General features: G+C 36.3%; 1 protein-coding gene and 1 long non-coding RNA gene across 4 annotated transcripts; one reads left to right on the top strand and one right to left on the bottom strand.

The window, feature by feature from the left end:
• Positions 1-288: 288 nt before the first annotated feature.
• On the bottom strand, positions 289-1,203 carry LOC310728482. Its single transcript, XR_014534270.1, has 3 exons — positions 1,168-1,203; positions 720-801; positions 289-334 (listed from the first exon to the last, which is right to left on the bottom strand). It is a non-coding gene; the product is annotated as an uncharacterized lncRNA (long non-coding RNA).
• Positions 1,204-4,621: 3,418 nt separating this feature from the next.
• Positions 4,622-17,063, top strand: bnip2 (BCL2 interacting protein 2; the record flags this gene model as incomplete). 3 transcript variants are annotated; one of them, XM_083545896.1, is made up of 11 exons in its annotated part: positions 4,814-5,732; positions 9,367-9,462; positions 9,718-9,791; positions 9,972-10,139; positions 11,276-11,458; positions 11,759-11,861; positions 12,007-12,138; positions 12,314-12,400; positions 12,500-12,598; positions 14,158-14,193; positions 15,513-17,063. In XM_083545896.1, exons 1-11 carry the CDS (start codon positions 5,419-5,421, stop codon positions 15,556-15,558), a joined length of 1,338 nt encoding a protein of 445 aa, XP_083402022.1. In that variant the 5' UTR covers positions 4,814-5,418. The 3 variants fall into 3 exon arrangements, with proteins under 3 accessions (XP_083402023.1, XP_083402022.1, XP_083402024.1); XM_083545897.1 differs by lacking the exon at positions 14,158-14,193 and having other exon boundaries at positions 4,622-5,732; XM_083545898.1 differs by lacking the exons at positions 14,158-14,193; positions 15,513-17,063 and having other exon boundaries at positions 12,500-12,602.
• Positions 17,064-17,960: the final 897 nt, after the last annotated feature.

Genomic DNA, 17,960 nt, shown 5'->3' with positions numbered 1-17,960 from the left:
AGTCGAACACTATGACATCAAACTATAACAATCCTGTGTCTTCATTAACTTTAGTTTATATGCCTGCTGAAAAATCTAGTTAAGTCCAGCCAGATACCAGGTGCCAACTAGGTGTTTGGCAGCTGCATAATAATGGCAACGAAAGAGTTTCAAGTGCCAGTGCAACAACATAAACAAGATGTTCTTATATAAATAGACCACAATGAGACAGACATGTAATAAAGAGTAATAAGAAAGCTTGAAAACAACTTACCTGCTCGTAATGATGGTCTCCCAGTTTAGCAGCTTGGCCTGTATTTGGTCTAACTAAACTGGGTTTTTTGAGCAGGTGTGCCTGAGCTGAACACACATAATATAACTGCATTTCTCTTAAAGTTTTGCATTTCTTAATCTGGTCGTCATTTTTAGGAATTTAAACATTACTTTTATTTAATTAAAGCAAGGAAACCTCGGTGTTTATTAAACAAACTTACGGTTCAAAAGTAAACACGCTACAGAAGTAAATCTCAAAGTGTCATTTAAATTACGTGCAAAATATCACCGAAAACCACGATAGAAACTCCCTATGAATGAGACGCAATCAAGCTTAAAATATTATTATTATTAAGTTGTTAGCACGCCTGGTGTGTGTGTGTGTGTGTGTGTGTGTGTGTGTGTGTGTGTGAGCAATACTGCCACCTGCTGTACGAGATTGTATTTCATTCGGTGATGAAACTAACGTTCAAAAACCGGTCGTGTCCCAATCCCCGCATTTATCCGGAGAAGTCCACTCAAAAGTCGGCTCAGAATGTTCTGCTTCTCCTGCACTCGCAATGGAACTTTTAGGAATGAACCTCCAGACAACCAATCAAATTATTTTACAGCCTGTTGTAGGCTAATGTCCATTAAAAACTTAACAAGCCCCTATACACCCATTAATTCCTAATCCTTAAGTTTCCACTAGTGCCGCAATTTCCCAACCCTGCTCTGTACTTTTGAGTGTTTTTCCTGCTTCACTCACTCAACACAGAGCAGGTAATTAACTGATTAGTTAAATGAGCTATGCTGGAAGCAGGGAAATCATAAAAATTTGCAGGATAGTGGTTACTCCAGGACCAGAGGTATCTTCCCTCAACTGTGCATACTCTAACACAGTTAACTTTGCATGTAAACCGTGTGTATGCGTACCTTTGTGTGTAAGCCCCTCATACACATAGTTTTGGCTGTAAACTGTGCGTACGCATAGTTTTGTGCGTAAATCATGCAAACACATAGTGTTGTCCGTAAACCCTGCATATCAAATCAAAAATCAAATCAAATTTTATTCATCACATACACATACATACAGGGTACGACATGTAGTGAAATGTTTTATACGATGGTCCGGCATGAGGGAATAGGATGGGGGAAAAGAAAAGGAGGCAGATAAATAAGTATAAGGTATAAGAAAAACTATATAAAATAAAATAAAAATAAATAAATAAAATAAAATAAAATAAAATAATATAAGGTATAAAGATATATAAAGAGATAATGTATGAAACAAATATACATATAAACAGTAAACAATGTGTAGTAAAAAAAAATAAATAAATATGCATTGTTTTGTCTGTAAACACTGCATATGCATATTTTTGTGCATACACACATTGCTTTGCATTGAATAGGATCGATCATGTTTTGCGTATGCATGAGGATAGAGGATACGCATAATTCTACGCACATTCCTGACCATGTGTATGCAAGAACCTCTCCCTAGCTAGTAGTGGAAAAGTGTTAAAGCAGGTAAACTGACCATGTGGAACTATTAGATCACATATTGTACCTCTTGTTCACATAATTGTGAGTAATAACTAATTTAGGTGCATATAAGCAACAGACATGACACAAACAGAATCTAAATAAAAACATATAAAAAGGAACATTTAAAGATTAGTTGGAATTGACCTTCGAGCTAACAGAAACTATTTACATGTATGCACAATTAGGTGCTATCAGTTATACTGTATTAGAGGTTTTTTTAATGAATATTTTTTACCCGGTCTTTTTGAAAATAAAGAGAAAATCAGTGTACCTCTCTGATTGCTGTTATAAAGCAGAAAGTGGTCACAGTGAAGTAAACAATTATATAATGTGAGTGTATTAAATTATTAAAATCAATAAAGGTCTGGTTTTGCAAGTTGTCCATGACTCCATGAAGTGTCACTGACTAAACTGTCAACCTTAATATTTAACCTATTATTTGTCTTTTATTTCCATCAATAGCATTTTCACATATTGTTTTTATAGCCTTAATCCAAAATGGATTTAATTAATTATTTTCCTCACAATTCTACAAACAAAACCCTATAATGACAACGTGAAGCATGTACATAAGTATTTATAGCTTTTACTCAAGACTTTGTTAGAGCACCTTTGGCAACAATTACAGCCAATATTTTGTTTGATGCTGCAAGCTTGGCACACATATTTTTGGGCTGTTTCTCCCATTCTTCTTTGCAGAACCTCTCAAGCTTCATCAGGTTAAATGGGAGTGTCGGTGCACAGACATTTTCAGATCTATCCAGAGGTGTTCAATCGGATTCAAATCTGGGATCTGGCTAGGCCACTCAGGATATTCAAAGAGTTATCCCTGTTACGTTTCCTTTTGGTATCTATGGTAGGAAAGTAACATGTTGTTTTTGTGATGGATCTTGGAAGAAAGGAAATGACTGAGACTCAGTTTTAGTTGTTCTTTCACTTTACTGTCTAGTGTATAATACAAATTTACATGAATAAGGAAAAAATACTATATACAAAAAAACCAAAATAAAATAAACAAACAGCCAGGGTCAATGAGCTTGAAAATATTGAATCACGAATGTGGACTCAGTGATGGTGCCAAAACAAAGAACAAAACAACTTTCCTACCTATGTACAGCCTAATCTGCCCAAAAATACAGCGGGTGGCACTCGCCTCTAACCCTAGCGTGTCTAAAAAGATAATCTCCTACAGGTGGATATGTAGAGGTGCGGCCAAACTACATGTCCACACAGCACGTTCGAAACCGGTAGTACCAGTAGGTTATCAGCAGGAGTGCCTGATTAAGGGTGACTATGGATGCAGATGAGAAGTTATTGCTATTGACTGCTGGGGGGGTCAGGTAGACAGGTCGGCAGTGAGCGGAAAGAGCAGCCAAGCCATACAAACAAATAGGTGCTTTTGTGGCTCGTAACAGTCCCATAACCACTCCTTTGTTATTTTGGCAGTGTGCTTAGGGTCGTTGTCCTGTTGGAAGATGAACCGTTGTCCCAGTCTGAAGTCCAGAGCACTCTGGAGCAGGTTTGTATCAAGGATGTCTCTGTACATTGTTGCATTCATCTTCCCCTCGATCCTGACTAGTCTCCCAGTTTCTGCCACTGAAAAACATCCCCACAGCATGATGCTGCCACCACCATGCTTCACTGTAAGGATGGTATTGTCCAGGTGATGAGTGGTGCCTGGTTTCCTTTAGACATGACACTTGGCATTCAGGCCAAAGAGTAAAATTTTAGTTTTTTATGGTATGAGAGTCCTTCAGGTGACTTTTGGCAAACTCCAGGCAGACTGTGGCTTTTACTAAGGAGTACTGAGCTTCCATCTGGCCACTCTACCATACAGGCCTGATTGATGAGTGCTGCAGAAATGGTTGTTCTTCTGAAAGGTTCTCCTCTTTCCACAGAGAAACGCTAGAGCTCTTTCAGATTGCTCATCGGGGTCTAGGCCACCTTTCTGACTGAGGCCCTTCTCCCCGATCGCTCAGTTTGGCCAGGCAACCTGCTCTAAAGGAAGTCCTGGTGGTTTCAAACTTCTTCCATTTAAGGATGATGGAGGTCACTGTATTCATTGGGACCCTTATTGAAGCAGAAATTTTTTCTGTATCTTTCCCCAGATTTGTGCCTTGATCCTCAATACTCTCTCAAAGGACTACAGACAATTCCTCTGACCTCATGGCTTGGTTTGTGCTCTGACATGTACTGTTAACTGTGGGACCTTTGTACATATACATATAGTGCTTTTCATTTTTTTTTTCGTAATAAATTTGCTAAGATTTCAGACAAACTTCTTTCAAGTTGTCATTACGAGGTATTGTTTGTAGAATTGTACGGGAAAAATTAATTGAATTAATTTTGGACTTTCCTGTTGCACTGTACATACAGCAAGCTCCAGATTATTAGCACACTTACTATGGTTGAAAGATGGTTAAAAAATGAACATAATCGTTTAACAAACGTGATAATTGTTGCAATGACATTTAATAGATACATTACATTTTCCCATTGCGTGCTTAGCAGCACTATGTTTCAGTGTGAGATTAGGCTAATAACCCACAAACACATAACCTCGTTACCCAAAAGTGTCAATCAATGTGAAGCTAATTATAGGGTTTTGAGCAAAAAAAAAGGACAATTAAGCACCAGGGATTGTCACTCTTTCACAGTCTGCTACAGTGGCTTAAGACTACAATTTGCATGAGAAGTTCTGCATCTAAGCACCTATCACTAAACCGTACACCTCAATAATTATAAAACTATAAACAATGGGCATTCAGTGCCACCCAGAAGGGGATGGATTCCCTTTTGTCTCTGGTTCCTATCAAGGTTTCTTCCTCAAACCATCTAGGTTTTTATTTATTTTTTTAGCCCTTGTCACTGTCCTGCTCATAAGGCATAAACTTATAGGCACTAACATATAAATTCAAATTTTATATCCTCTTTATCGCTATAAAGCTGCTTTGGTACAAAGTACATTGTGTACACATGGAAATGAAACCGTATTGAAAAGTCTTGGTGTAACATTGAGACTGTGAGTTGCAGCAGAGGGACTTTTGCTGTGGAATAAACGCAGTTGCAGTTTTGTTGTCGAGCTGTAGGGAGACTCGGCGCTCATCATGCCACTGAGAGAGTGTCGGTCAGGCTCTTACTCGGTCCAGCAGTGAATAATGTCTTACAGATAGATCATTATTGTGGAATCTATTGATCGTATGGGTCTCGGGGAGTTCTCTGACCAGGTTGCTGTGACTGTCAGTTCCTGTGTGTCAACAGTAAACCGGAGTTTCGCTGACTAGCTGAAGTGGCGTCAACACTTCTGTTGCAGGAAGGAAGAGTCGGAAAAGAAGCTCAACAAAGCCGGACGCTGGACTTTCATCAAAAACTGCTGGTTTCTCGTAGTAGATAATATGCACATGTGTCTGCGGTGTGTTTTGAGAAAGCTGGTTATAAATTCGTGTTATGATTAGGTGGAAGGCTGTTAGGCCGAGCTGAAGAATTCCCTGACTGGCTCTGAGAAGCTAGGCTAAGCTAGTTGGTCCCACTGGATTTTTCGTGTCGGGGTGCTGGTGAAGCTTCCATTTCTGCCCTTCCCCAGATCTTCTTCTTTTATTTTTTATTAAACACAATTGTCCAGCTCAGACTCGCTCAATGGCTGCTCATGCGAGCGAAAGCGACACGACGCAGTCCGGCCCAGAAAACCCGGTCATTAATGAGAGCAGCGTTGAGTCCGACACACCCAGAATCAGTGCGCCGCTGGAAAACAAGTCCGAACACGGAAGCGATGCAAACACGCTGACAGAGGAAATGACTTCTACAGATAAAAGTGATCAGTCTGAATTATCCAGAGCCAGCAAATCAACAGAAAGCACAAACAAGGGCCAGAGTGAGGAGGCAGAGCAGACACACTCCAGCTCTCCGGTGAAGCTCCCGCACACGCGCTCTGCACAGGAGCACAATGGCAGGTAGGACAGAGAGAATGTCTCTTCACATCTCCCCAGCTTCATGGTCCACTTTCACCCTCTCTGTGTACAGCCTTACATTAATAACAAGCTTACTGCAAGCATAAACACTTCACTGTTTAACTGCACTGGATATGGAAATTGTCAGGTTTTTTTTTTTTTTTTATATATATATATATATATAGTTTTATCATTATTTGTGCATCCTCTGTTACCTGTTGTACCTTTCAATTAAAAGGTAAATGCCACCAGCCAACTCAGCAGAGATTTATTTAATAAACATAAGTGCATACAACATTACCTTTGGATATATCTGTGGACCATAGTACCACTGCTTAAATCTCTCTTATGATGATGAACAGTGAAAATATTTTGGTTTCTTGTTTATACCACAGTGAAGTAGGGAGGCACCGATCATACCTTGAGCCTCTCAACACATAGGTGAACTTAAAAAAAAAAAAAAAAATATATATATATATATATATATATATATATATATATGTTACATTTGTAGAGTTTTGCCCAATTCCTTCCGAGCGATATGAAACCAGTCATTCTTCTTGTTTGTGCTGTATCACAGGGCATTGTAACGTGGAGGAAAGCACATACATTAACTCACAGATGCTGCTTTTGTCAGGACATCATTACTCAGTCACTTAACATTGGGGCAAATACATTTTTGTTGCTAATCTTTCTATTTTACTGTATTTAATGCCTAATTCACATAATGCAGTATTCACAACAGAAGTATATTTTACAGTTTTCCCTGCCCTGACACACCCACTTTAGCTGAGGAATGGCTATTAATCAGATGTTTTAAAGAACGATTAACACTAAAATGTGCAGGACAGGGTGCCTGGGACACTGCGCTCTAAAAAGTTAGCATGAAATAATATATTGTGGAAGGAATTGTAGTGTATGTAAACAAAAACTTTCTAAAAATGACCATGCTTGGGGGTGGGTGGGAGATTAGGACATACAAATGCAAGACATTCATGAATAAGATAATAATTTGTGTCTTTAGCAGAGGTATACAAGTGCACAGGTTCTTCATCACCCAGACTGATGAATGCATCTTTACATGCATGTGCATATTTCTGTGGCATTATTTAATTCTGCGGTGTGCTGTTAACTGAACATCAATAAAGCTGACTAGTTGCAGGGGTATAGCTAGAGGATCAGGAAATATTTAAGTATCAATGTGCTTATGCATAAGTAACAATGCTCAGTTAATTATATATACATTTTATGAATGTTGTGGTACCAATACTGAAACAATGTTGTGCTAACATGTTTTGTGCAGCAGTTTTGATGTAAAGATGTTCATAAATGGTATGTGGAGTCATAGTTTTGATTTTCTTATTTAACTGCCAGAATGTCAAATAAATGTCAGTTTATTTGTTTAATCAATTATTGGCTACTAACTAATATGTTGATAAACTTAACCAAAGGCAAGTAAATCTTTTTCCTATTTCTTTTATTTTACCTGAAGTCCAAAAAGTCTGTCAATATGTTGAGCAATTTTGTGGATCAAAACAGCAAAATCCACAAATGATAAAATAGCTGAGAAGATCTGTAGAGAGTAAAGTGGATCATAGAGCCTTAAAATAAACAAACAAATACAACATTTATATATATATATATATATGTGTGTGTGTGTGTGTACACACCTTATATAGGATAAGGGCTGTCAATCGAATAATTATAATAAAAATATTTAATTGTGATTAATCACAACTTAATCACGCATTTTTATCTGTTCTAAATCTTTATTAAATAAATTTTTTAAAGTTTTTAATGCTCTAATGAACATGGACATGGATAAATATGGATGCTTTATGCAAATCTATGTTCATTATTAGTAAAACCATACTCACCATAGAGCATGAAGACAAAATATTCTTGTAAATCTTTGAAAGTAATTATGGTGTTTTAAATTACATGTCATCAGGACACCAAACGGAACTTTTGCTTGTTTCCACACGGACGGTTTAAATTGTCGGATGTGTGCTTCATGTCGATTTTGGTGCTTTTGAGACTTGGCGCATCAGTAAAACAAATGTTTAGTGAGAAAAAACTATTTTTTAGTGGAGTAAAGTAAATACATGTGTGTTGTATTGAAGGTTTAAATTTTGCCTATTTTATATTTATTTATACTTATATTTTGAATAAAAATGGTTACAGAAATGCGTGCTGCATTAATTACATGTTAATTAGATTAGTGCCGTTAAAATAAATTTGTGTTAACGTTCTTAAATCGGTTAATTTTGACAGCCCTAATATGTGCGCGTGTGTGTGTGTGGTTTTAGTCCTGATTTTCTGTACATGTAAATACAGAGCATGGAAGTATTAAGAAGTCAGGATGTGAAGTACATGAGGTTTACTGCAAAAATGATGTAGATCAGGTTTTATAAGATAAAATGCTATTTTACCCCACTAACAGTGTCTTGTTTTAATCTTAAAGCACACACTGACATCCAGGCTGCATTTTCGTTTCTCGCTTAATACATCTAAAATTAAACATTACGAAATCACCTAATGAAATCGGCTCATTTTCTCAGTGGGTGTAAATTAGGAAGTCAGATGCAATACCAGGCCTGACAATCATGAACATGCTGACAGTTTGACAAACAAATAGTGGAATTGTTGATTCATTTGTTGGTTGATACTGAGGTATCAGTAGTGTATGAGCTTAAAAGTGGTCTTGTTGAAGGTTTGTTGGTTAGCTTTATTTGAACTTCTACTAGGAATGACAGTGTGGTAGCGAGCATGGACGGCATGGTAATTAGTTTAGACAGTGAGCCACTGTTTGTATTCTTCCATCCTCACATCTGAAGCCCACCTCCTAAATGGATAGCTAGTTATATGAATGCTTGTTTTTATTTTACATAATGATCTTTTAGATAAATTCAATGATGCTTTGTCTAAGTCATTTAAAAGTTTTTTTTTACAATAAGATCATCTATCACAGCATTAAAATTAAAAGAAAAAAAAAATAATTCTAATCATTAGGAATGCTATGATTTTTTTCACTGTCACTAGTAGATTACACCTCCATTAGAAGTACGTATGACAAAAGTTCTAAAAAATACCCTTCAAATATTCTACTGCCAATGCTTTTATTATCAAATAGAAAAACTTCTATGTTGATTCTCTTTTGTAACCATTTAAGATTCAGCCTATAAGAAATCTGCAAGAATGTAGATATATTTCCCCTGCCCCTCCTTTCATTTTTCATCTCCTTTTAATTTTTATTTTTTTTTTAGAAGCCCTGTGGAAGTTTATATTATTTTTGGTAAGCCCTTTACACTGTAGAGAATCCAAAGCAAGTGTGTTTGCTAGCAGTTGCCTACATGACAAACACTAATGTCACGGTCAGGGTCTGCAGCTCTTCAATCAGAAAGCCTTCCTAGGAAACAGTAAACCTGCTCAACTCCAGAGACAAGTTCAGAATGATTGTAAAATGGCAGAGGTGGAGATGCAGCAGTGAGTCACATTGAGGCTCAGCAAGCCTAGTTTTGTTGCGAGTGTATCACCTGCTAAACCACAGACACTGACTGCAACAAAGGTTGGGGTTTAAAGTAAGCAAGCTGTCTGTTAATGCCAAGATCGCTGCCTCTTTGTTATTCCCTTTTAGTTTTGAGAGGCAGGAGTCAGCCAGCACTACAGAGGCTCGATTGCGAATGGAAGGAATGGATTTCAAAGAGGAGTGGCAAGATGAGGACTTCCCCAGGTAAATAAATAATAAATGCTAAATGAAGATGCATTTAGATGAAGGTTATTTAAATATAATTTTATTAGAGGTTATTTAAATATCAGGACAGTGATTTTTTAAAAGGATTGTTTCACTATATCTGAGGATTTAGAACATTAATGGGGTTACTTTAGGATATAAGGGGTTACTTAATAGTGGATTCTATATGAATATATGTGGACCAGGTATATTAAACCCATTTATTTGTTTTACTATTTTTTAATACATTTACAGACCACTACCGGAAGAAGGGGAGATCCACCTTGATGAACATCTCTTCACCCACACACCTGGAGAGGAAGATTCCGGTATGGGCCATAAATACACTGCTTTTAAAAAAATTTTTTTGCATTGTGCAAATGTTGACTAAAATGACCCACCATAAAAATACTTTTTAAGATTGCAAGTTTATGAACCTTTAAAAATCCTTTCAAGGTGTAATATTAGTATCCCTTAATTGCTCATCCTCAATCTAAACTTTTCCATAGCTCCACATGGCAAGAACCCAAAAAGAAGACTTTTGGCCCCAGATATCAGTCTGAACCTCGATCGCAGTGATGGCTCTTTGCTTTCTGATGAGCTGGATGAAAGCACAGAGTTAGACCTGGACGGCATGGACACCCCGTCAGATAACAGCAATGAATTTGAATGGGAAGGTGAGAGTGGAAAAAAATAGCTTGTACTTCTTCTGTTTGATAACTTCTTAGGTCTGCAATATCTCAAGAGTCCCTTTTTTAGTCCTACCGCCAGATAAATACTCCTGCAGCCATTCTCAAGTGTTATCTCATCAGGAAAGTGAATCCAAAAAAAACCCCTAACATATTACCTCATGGTTAAATAGTGTTCTTGTTTTGTGTTTCCACTCTGCTGCCATGTTCTCACTATCCTGGATGGATTGTTTCCTCCTAGTGGTTGGGAGTAGGCCTCTGGCCTGCTTTCTGTGGTAAGATTACCTGGGTGACTGTTCATGCTAAATCTGTTCCAAGTTGATTTTGCACATTCATATTATTTGTTGATTCATTATTATTATTTAATTTACACATGCTTGTTGAATGATTTAGCACTCTGTGATTTGGAGTCAATTCAGTGGTCCATTGCTGATTTTTTTCATTTTGTTATCAGAATGTATCACTGTTGCATGGTCATAAATCAGTATCTGTAAATCACCTAGTTCATAATAACTAATATTTTGTGAAACTTTCAATGAAGCCTGTCATTATAGTATAGCAAAATATTCATACAAATGTTTGTTTTTGATAAAGAGTTTTCCATTAGTTACTATAGCATTTATTCTGAAATTCTTCTGAAGAGATATTCATCAAGTGATTTAATTGAATACTATTTGATTGGTGTTAAATGGTCTTGGTTAGAGTAGTGGTTTCTTTGAATTTCCTTTATGACGTACATCAAGTAGATGGTGTTTGAGCAAATTAAGTCTTTCTCAGACATTGTAAGCAATAGTTGAGACGTAAGACAAATATATGCAGAATTTATATATATATATATATATATATATATATATATATATATATATATATATATATATATATATATATATATATATATGTATATGTATATATGTATATGTATATGAAATATAAAATACATATTTATTTGTTTATATTTATGCCATTTAGCAGAAGTTCTTATCCAGAGCAACTAACAATTTCCTTAATTTTTTTCTAATTGGCTTTCCAGGACAGTAATCATCAGTGCTGGAGGAATTTGTATTTTATGTGTCTAAAATGTTTATAGATGTTGTGTCTCTGACTCTTTTAATCCTTCCTTTCAGATGATCTCCCAAAACCCAAAAGCACTGACATGCTGCAGAAAGGTGTGGAATCAGTGAATGAATATTCAGCGTATGATGAGCGTGAAGATGGGCGACGGTGGAGGATTTTTCGAATTGGAGAACAGGATCACCGTGTCGATATGAGGGCCATTGAGCCCTACAAAAGGGTCATCAGTCATGGAGGTCAGCAAAAAACCTGCCTCAAAAAATTACTGTTGGGGATAATTGAATTTGATTATCTATTCATTTACTAATTGTCTAGAACCCCTTATGCCCTCAGAACTACACTCACAAAACTACTCTATATTAGGAACATAATCCTAATACCTGAGTTAGTTTAGTATAATCCCCTCTGTTGTTTTTCTTCATTGCACCATTCTGAGTAAGCTGTATTGGCTTATGTGGCTATAACAGGCTGTTGATAATTTTTCTGTGGTAAGCATTGTTTGCAGTTACTTTCAGACATGCCTCCCACTTTTATAGGTTACTATGGGGATGGACTAAATGCTATTATTGTCTTTGCGGTTTGCTTCATGCCTGAGAGCAATCAACCAAACTATAGATACATCATGGACAATCTTTTCAAGTGAGTTCACTCTAGTTACTGATAAATCATTTGACTTTAACTGGCTGCTATATTTTATGTGGGTTTTTTTTTTTTTTGCTTTATTAGTATATTTGAAGCATTCTGATAATAAAGAACCTAAAAATATTTATTCTTTTGGAACCAGGTATGTAATAGGCACTCTGGAGCTGCTGGTGGCTGAAAACTACATGATCGTTTACCTGAATGGTGCAACCTCGCGCCGAAAGATGCCCAGTGTGGGCTGGCTGAGGAAGTGCTATCAACAGATAGACCGCAGGTAAGTTTTGCAAGTGTCTGAGTCTTGATGCTTTTTAAAAAGTCCATATTATTGATCTGCATATTTTTTGTACCTTAACTGGCTGTCCTCACAAATTTAGCAATGTTTGCAATGTATATTTGATCTATTATGTGTTTTTATGCTTTGTTGAGATTTGTCACATTCATGCTTATAGATTAAGGAAGAATCTGAAGTCTTTGATCATTGTCCACCCTTCTTGGTTCATTCGCACACTCCTGACCATCACAAAACCTTTCATAAGGTCAGTCCTAATTCTTTGCCATGTCAGTGTATCATATTATTTGTCACAAAACTGGATTTTTTTTAATCAGTCTTTTCAATGTGTCTGTTACTCTTTCAGCTCCAAATTTAGCCAAAAAATAAAGTTTGTCTACAGTCTGGCAGAACTTGCTGAGCTTGTGCCAATGGAATATGTGTCTATACCAGAATGCATCAAGCAGTAAGTGAATTTTATATGAGCTTTTCTCCTTGTTTGCACATATGATTATTATAATAGTAGATTGTTGTTAGAGGGACGTGAAATGTGTTTTGAATATTACCTGGATCCCTGGACAATTCCTATCCATATGTGCACACATGTCAAGACCTTTCTAGTTAAAAAGTGCTTGTATTAAGCTTTCACCTGGGGTTTCATTGTCATTCCTCTATATAGCATATATGCATTAGAAAGACATTTGTCCAGGACCACAGTGCAACTCTTAAGAGTACCCAGCGTTATAAAATACATTACTATAAATGTGCGATACAGTACGGTCATGTTTTTTTACTGGAAACTTTCATAGGAATATCGATCCTAATTACTAAAGACCCTATGTCATGAGGAACCCACCCACTTTGTAAATGACAGGAAAGTTGTTCAGGAAATCTTTGTAGTTTATTGTGAGGACTGATGTTATCTTTATGGAACTTAAAAAAGGGTGCAGAAATAATACAAGTAGCAGCATCAAAGACTCGGTTTCCTAGCATTCCTTTCAGTAATTCTTAAGTATACATTTCTCATATACTAGCATGTCCACACATAACCCAGGACTCATTCTGCAAGTGTGATAATGTCTTTCACGTTTGAATACTAGGGCGGCTTGTATTCTCAATTGCATTTGTTTTACTGAGTGTTTGAGGCCATGCACTATTATGTATGCAGCTAAAAGCTCAGAACTCTGGTAGAGGCACATAATTTGGACCTTGTGTAAATGCCTCTGTCCAGCAAAGACAACATGACTATCTGTGTATATCATAAGATGCTTATGATGTTAGAGCGAGGACAAATGGGAAGACATTTTTAGGGGTTGTGGTACTGAACTGAAATCTTGAGTGGAGCCCCACTAAGAGATCAGGTATCCAACATAATCCAGTTAAGGTTTCTGCCTTGGCAGTTAGGAGGGGTGAAATACAAGTAAGACTTTTACTTTTCTCCTTTTACATGTCAAATAAATGTCTATGTAAGAAAATAAGCGATAAAAAAAAAGATGAAAAGCCATGAGCTGAAAGAGATCATTTGCTCAGTCAGTGTTTGTGATGCACATTGATGATAAAGGGCTCATGTCTGAATTTTGAATTACGCCATCAAGCAAACCCTTTTGCCCAAGTTACGCCAGTTTTCTGACTAATAAAAGAATCCTATGGCATAAAGGCAAATAACTGTCAGCAAGTATAACTAAGTCATGTAACAGGAAAGTATAGAGTGAAAAGGATGTAGCTCAGCTTTGTTCACAGTGGGGAGCGTTCTTTCTCTGTGGTGTGGTAAATACAGAAGCTATTTGTTTACGGGTTTATGCAGGAAAACGCAACCAAATATTTAAAACCATCTACACTCACTGTTGAATTCTTTTGTAATTTTATTACAACGCTGTAATAGTTTTAACAAGAATTCTGTCTGCATCCAAGAGCTTTGAAGCACGTCTCTTTTTGACAGTAGAGTGTATGGTTGTCTGCTGTTGGCTGTTTAAACCTTCAGAAGCTCTCTTCTACCTTAACCCTTCTCCCTGCCCTTCTTCTAAGGTTTGATGAAGAAAAAAATAGGAAAACACATAAAAGGTATCTGTATAATTCACACTAGAGCTTCTGCCAGGTCTCCATTATTACCTGCATTGCACAAACTAACCCTTACTGTTTTGAGGAACACCATTAAAAATAACCACGCATGTGACGTTTGCTGCTGGATGAAAAACTGCTGTCATGTCCAGTCACTGCATGCTTTGTTTATGATGGATGATTTACAGATTTTTAAGTAATGCTGCTTCTAATACCAGCACTTTGTCTTTTTAAGCTAAATTACTGATAGGTCCTCATTTAAATTCACCAAATCATGGAAAGCAATGTCACAGAATTCCTTAGAGGGAATAATGGAAGCCTCTAATGTCTACAGTGCTTGATTTGTTTTATAACCCCTACAAATATATATCACCTTGTCCATCTTTTCTCGAAATAAAAGATACAGATTTGGATGATGATGATTATTACCACAATGTAAAGTGTAAACTGAATGGTATGTACAACAACAAAAAATTGTATAAAAAGGTGATGAAATACAGGACTTTAGTCACAAATGGTGCCAGTTGGTCTTCTGCCACATGAGGTATTTTTTTGAAATGCATGCTTCACAGCAGGTTTGCATGCCTCACCTTTTACCAAGCCCTGTGCGGCAAGCTATAGACGTGTAGTTTGTGCAGACATTCCAGTTCAACTTGTATTGCAATAGGTTGTCCTTTTGGATAACCTGAATACTTCTTTGGCTAAATTCAGGTGTGGTATCTTTAATCACAGTCATGCAAAGAGCTCTGAATATGTTCGTTGTTTCAGAAGTCTTTTTGTCTGAGCAGATCCTGTAAATTTAATGAATTAGACCCTTTTCATGTGAGTTAAAGATGTGACAATCAACAAACTTTTTTAATACATTGAATTTCGCATACACAGAATTCGCATACGCGTACAGATGACGTAGAATTTTTGTTTCATTCCACGTCAAATGAGGTCTCCATTGCACAATATCGTACACATGAAAAGGGTTCCTGCAACAAATCTGTGTCTAATTATCCGATATTTACACCTGATCCTTACTTCTCTGCTTGTTTGTTCTGCTTTGTTCAACTTGAATTCCAAAAAAAACACCCCGTGATCAAAAACTAACATTCACTGTTATATGGCTTTCTGTCTTATTTCTTAAAAAAAAAAAAAGAAATGCTATAACATTATAAATCTGACCGCTGTAACTGTTGCTGTTTGGCCATTTTGAAACATGTACCTAATTTATATGGTATATGATGATTTTTTTTTTTTTTTTTTGCATAAAGCCTGAAAGTTGATATGGTTAATCTGCCCTTCTCTCATTGTAACTTCACCCTTTTCTTTCCTAGGATTGACCAAGAAATGCATGGCAAAGGGGAGAGAGGCACAGAGTGAGGATGAAGAGGAAATAAGAGGTGGAGGATAATAAAGTTTCGGTTTTTGTATGTCTCTCTGTTGGAAAAACTAAATTTGTGCCTTCCAAAACTCCATTGCCTGTTACATGGTTGGACTTTTATCCTTTATTGTATTAGTGTGCAAACACAATTTGAAATCTCAATGCTGTGCTTTAAGTATTTTTTATAATCTTACATGTATGAATTTGGAGTCAGTTGTCATTCTTGTCAGTAATTCCTGTTGCTTCTCCTTGTTGTTCAAGACACATGGTTTTCAAGTTAGGTGATGAACGTTCTGCGTTACATTTAAAATATATTTATATTCAAATGGTGATAAAGGAGAAAAGATTAATATATATATTTTTTTGCTTTGGACAGTCCTTTATGGTGTTATTTTGACTTGTTGAAATCTCACATCATACTTGTTACTGGTTATTGGTGGAAATCAAAGATGTTGTATTTAGGAGTATTGTTCATTGCCTCTTAGGAATGATCCTGAATAAATGGGTCACTTTAAAAGTTTACTTTTATAGTCACAGCTTGTGTTGATCTCTGTAGCATACAATTTGGGGTGTGTTTTTCCTGTCTGTTATGTTCTTCCAAGTAAAGCTTCCACAATACAAAAAAAAAAAAAAAAAAAAGTCTTTTTCTTTGCCAATAAGACTGTAAGTACCTGTTATGACTTTACACAGTGCTTAATGTAGAACATTATATGTTGCAGGTCTTTATAAACTTTATTACATTTGGAAAATGTTTTACATTCTATTTCATAAAGACACCTGATAACCACTCAGTTTTACCAAGTAATGATGCACTCAGTTTTTGAGTCCAAAAAATGGACATGATGCAGTTTTCTCCAATGTGAACTGTTTAAATTCTAGTGCTTTTCAATTCTCACATGTTTTGACTCTCCTGCTGATTCAGTTTAATAATTTTAAAGATCCAGCAAAGCATTTTATAAAAGCTAGATTTTTGGGTGGATGGATGATGAATTTATTTTACTGCAGTCTGTCAAAAATCAAGTCATTGTCAAGATATTTGAACAGTTTTAACCCTAAATAATTAAAGTAGCACTTTGCTTAATCATCCAGTCAGTTTTAGATCAAACTTGTTTTGAAATGCAGCTGCATGAACTTTGCAAAAGAAAGTTCATGCAGTTTGTATTGAAAGTGCTAATATTAAAGATCATTCTCTCACTGTGTGAAACCTTTTTCTTTTCTTTTTTTTAAAGCTATGAATTTTGGCCAGCTTCTGTAGCATTGCCTCAAATACTACACATTTTGACTTAGATGTTTTTATTTCCTCCCTGTGCCTTACACTAACTGCATGTAATTAAAATATTTCTCCATGATGTAATGAACTGTCTTGTACCATGTCAACGCAAATTGGATTGTTCTCTGTTAAACAGACCAATGAATGTACCACCTGTTTGCTGATATCTTGATATTCTGTTATATGATTGAAAGCGAAATAATACCAATAAACAAGTACCATTGCATCGTGCAAGTTTTGCCAATTAAACCAAAAGAAAGTTTTTTACAAATCAACAGACAACCCTGGCAGCAACAAATGTGCTTTGGCCATCTCTCTCTCTCTCTATCTCTCTCTCTATCTCTCTCTCTATCTCTCTCTCTATCTATCTCTCTCTCTCTCTCTCTCTCTCTCTCTCTCTCTCTCTCTCTCTCTCTCTCTATCTATCTATCTATCTATCTATCTATCTATCTATCTATCTATCTATCTTTTCCGATACACCCTAAGGGGCACTTTATCATATCCATATTCGACCTACCAGCCTGGTTGAATATGCAAAAGAATGCTGTGTTTATTGGGATTTATTATAGTATTAAACCTATATTTTGGCATATTAATTTCTTTTTTTTTTTGGCAGACATATATATATATATTTTTTTTTTCTTTCATGTTAGTCAAAAATATTGTTTGTTTAAACTTTGTGTGCTGGTGCTCAGACCTACAAACTTTGTAATAGTAGTAGCTAGGGGTGGCACGGTTCACAAAACCCACAGTTCGGTTCGTATCACGGTTTTAGGGTCACGGTTTTCGGTTTTGTACAGTTCTTTTTGTTATTTTTTTATTTTAATCTTCAACACTCCAAAAAGTTCCTTCAGCGTTTAATTTATAGCTTATTATCCACAATTTAGGATACAGTATTAACATTTTTGTAATGTAATCATGCACTAACTGAATTTGACCTGACTTTAAGCACATTAATATGACCATCTCTGAGTAAAAGCTAGGTGAGATTTTAATACAGCAAGAGAGAAGACATTGATGATGACATGCTTTTCGTTTATTTGGCAAAAAAAAAAAAAAGTGTCGGCGAGAGGGAATATTAAACCGCGGCTCGATTACATTCATCAGCTGACGAAATCCTTCACACTCATT

Source organism: Silurus aristotelis, assembly GCF_946808225.1.
Source record: "Silurus aristotelis genome assembly, chromosome: 7".
Lineage (NCBI taxonomy): Eukaryota > Metazoa > Chordata > Actinopteri > Siluriformes > Siluridae > Silurus > Silurus aristotelis.
This window is presented reverse-complemented; position numbering and strand designations above follow the sequence as displayed.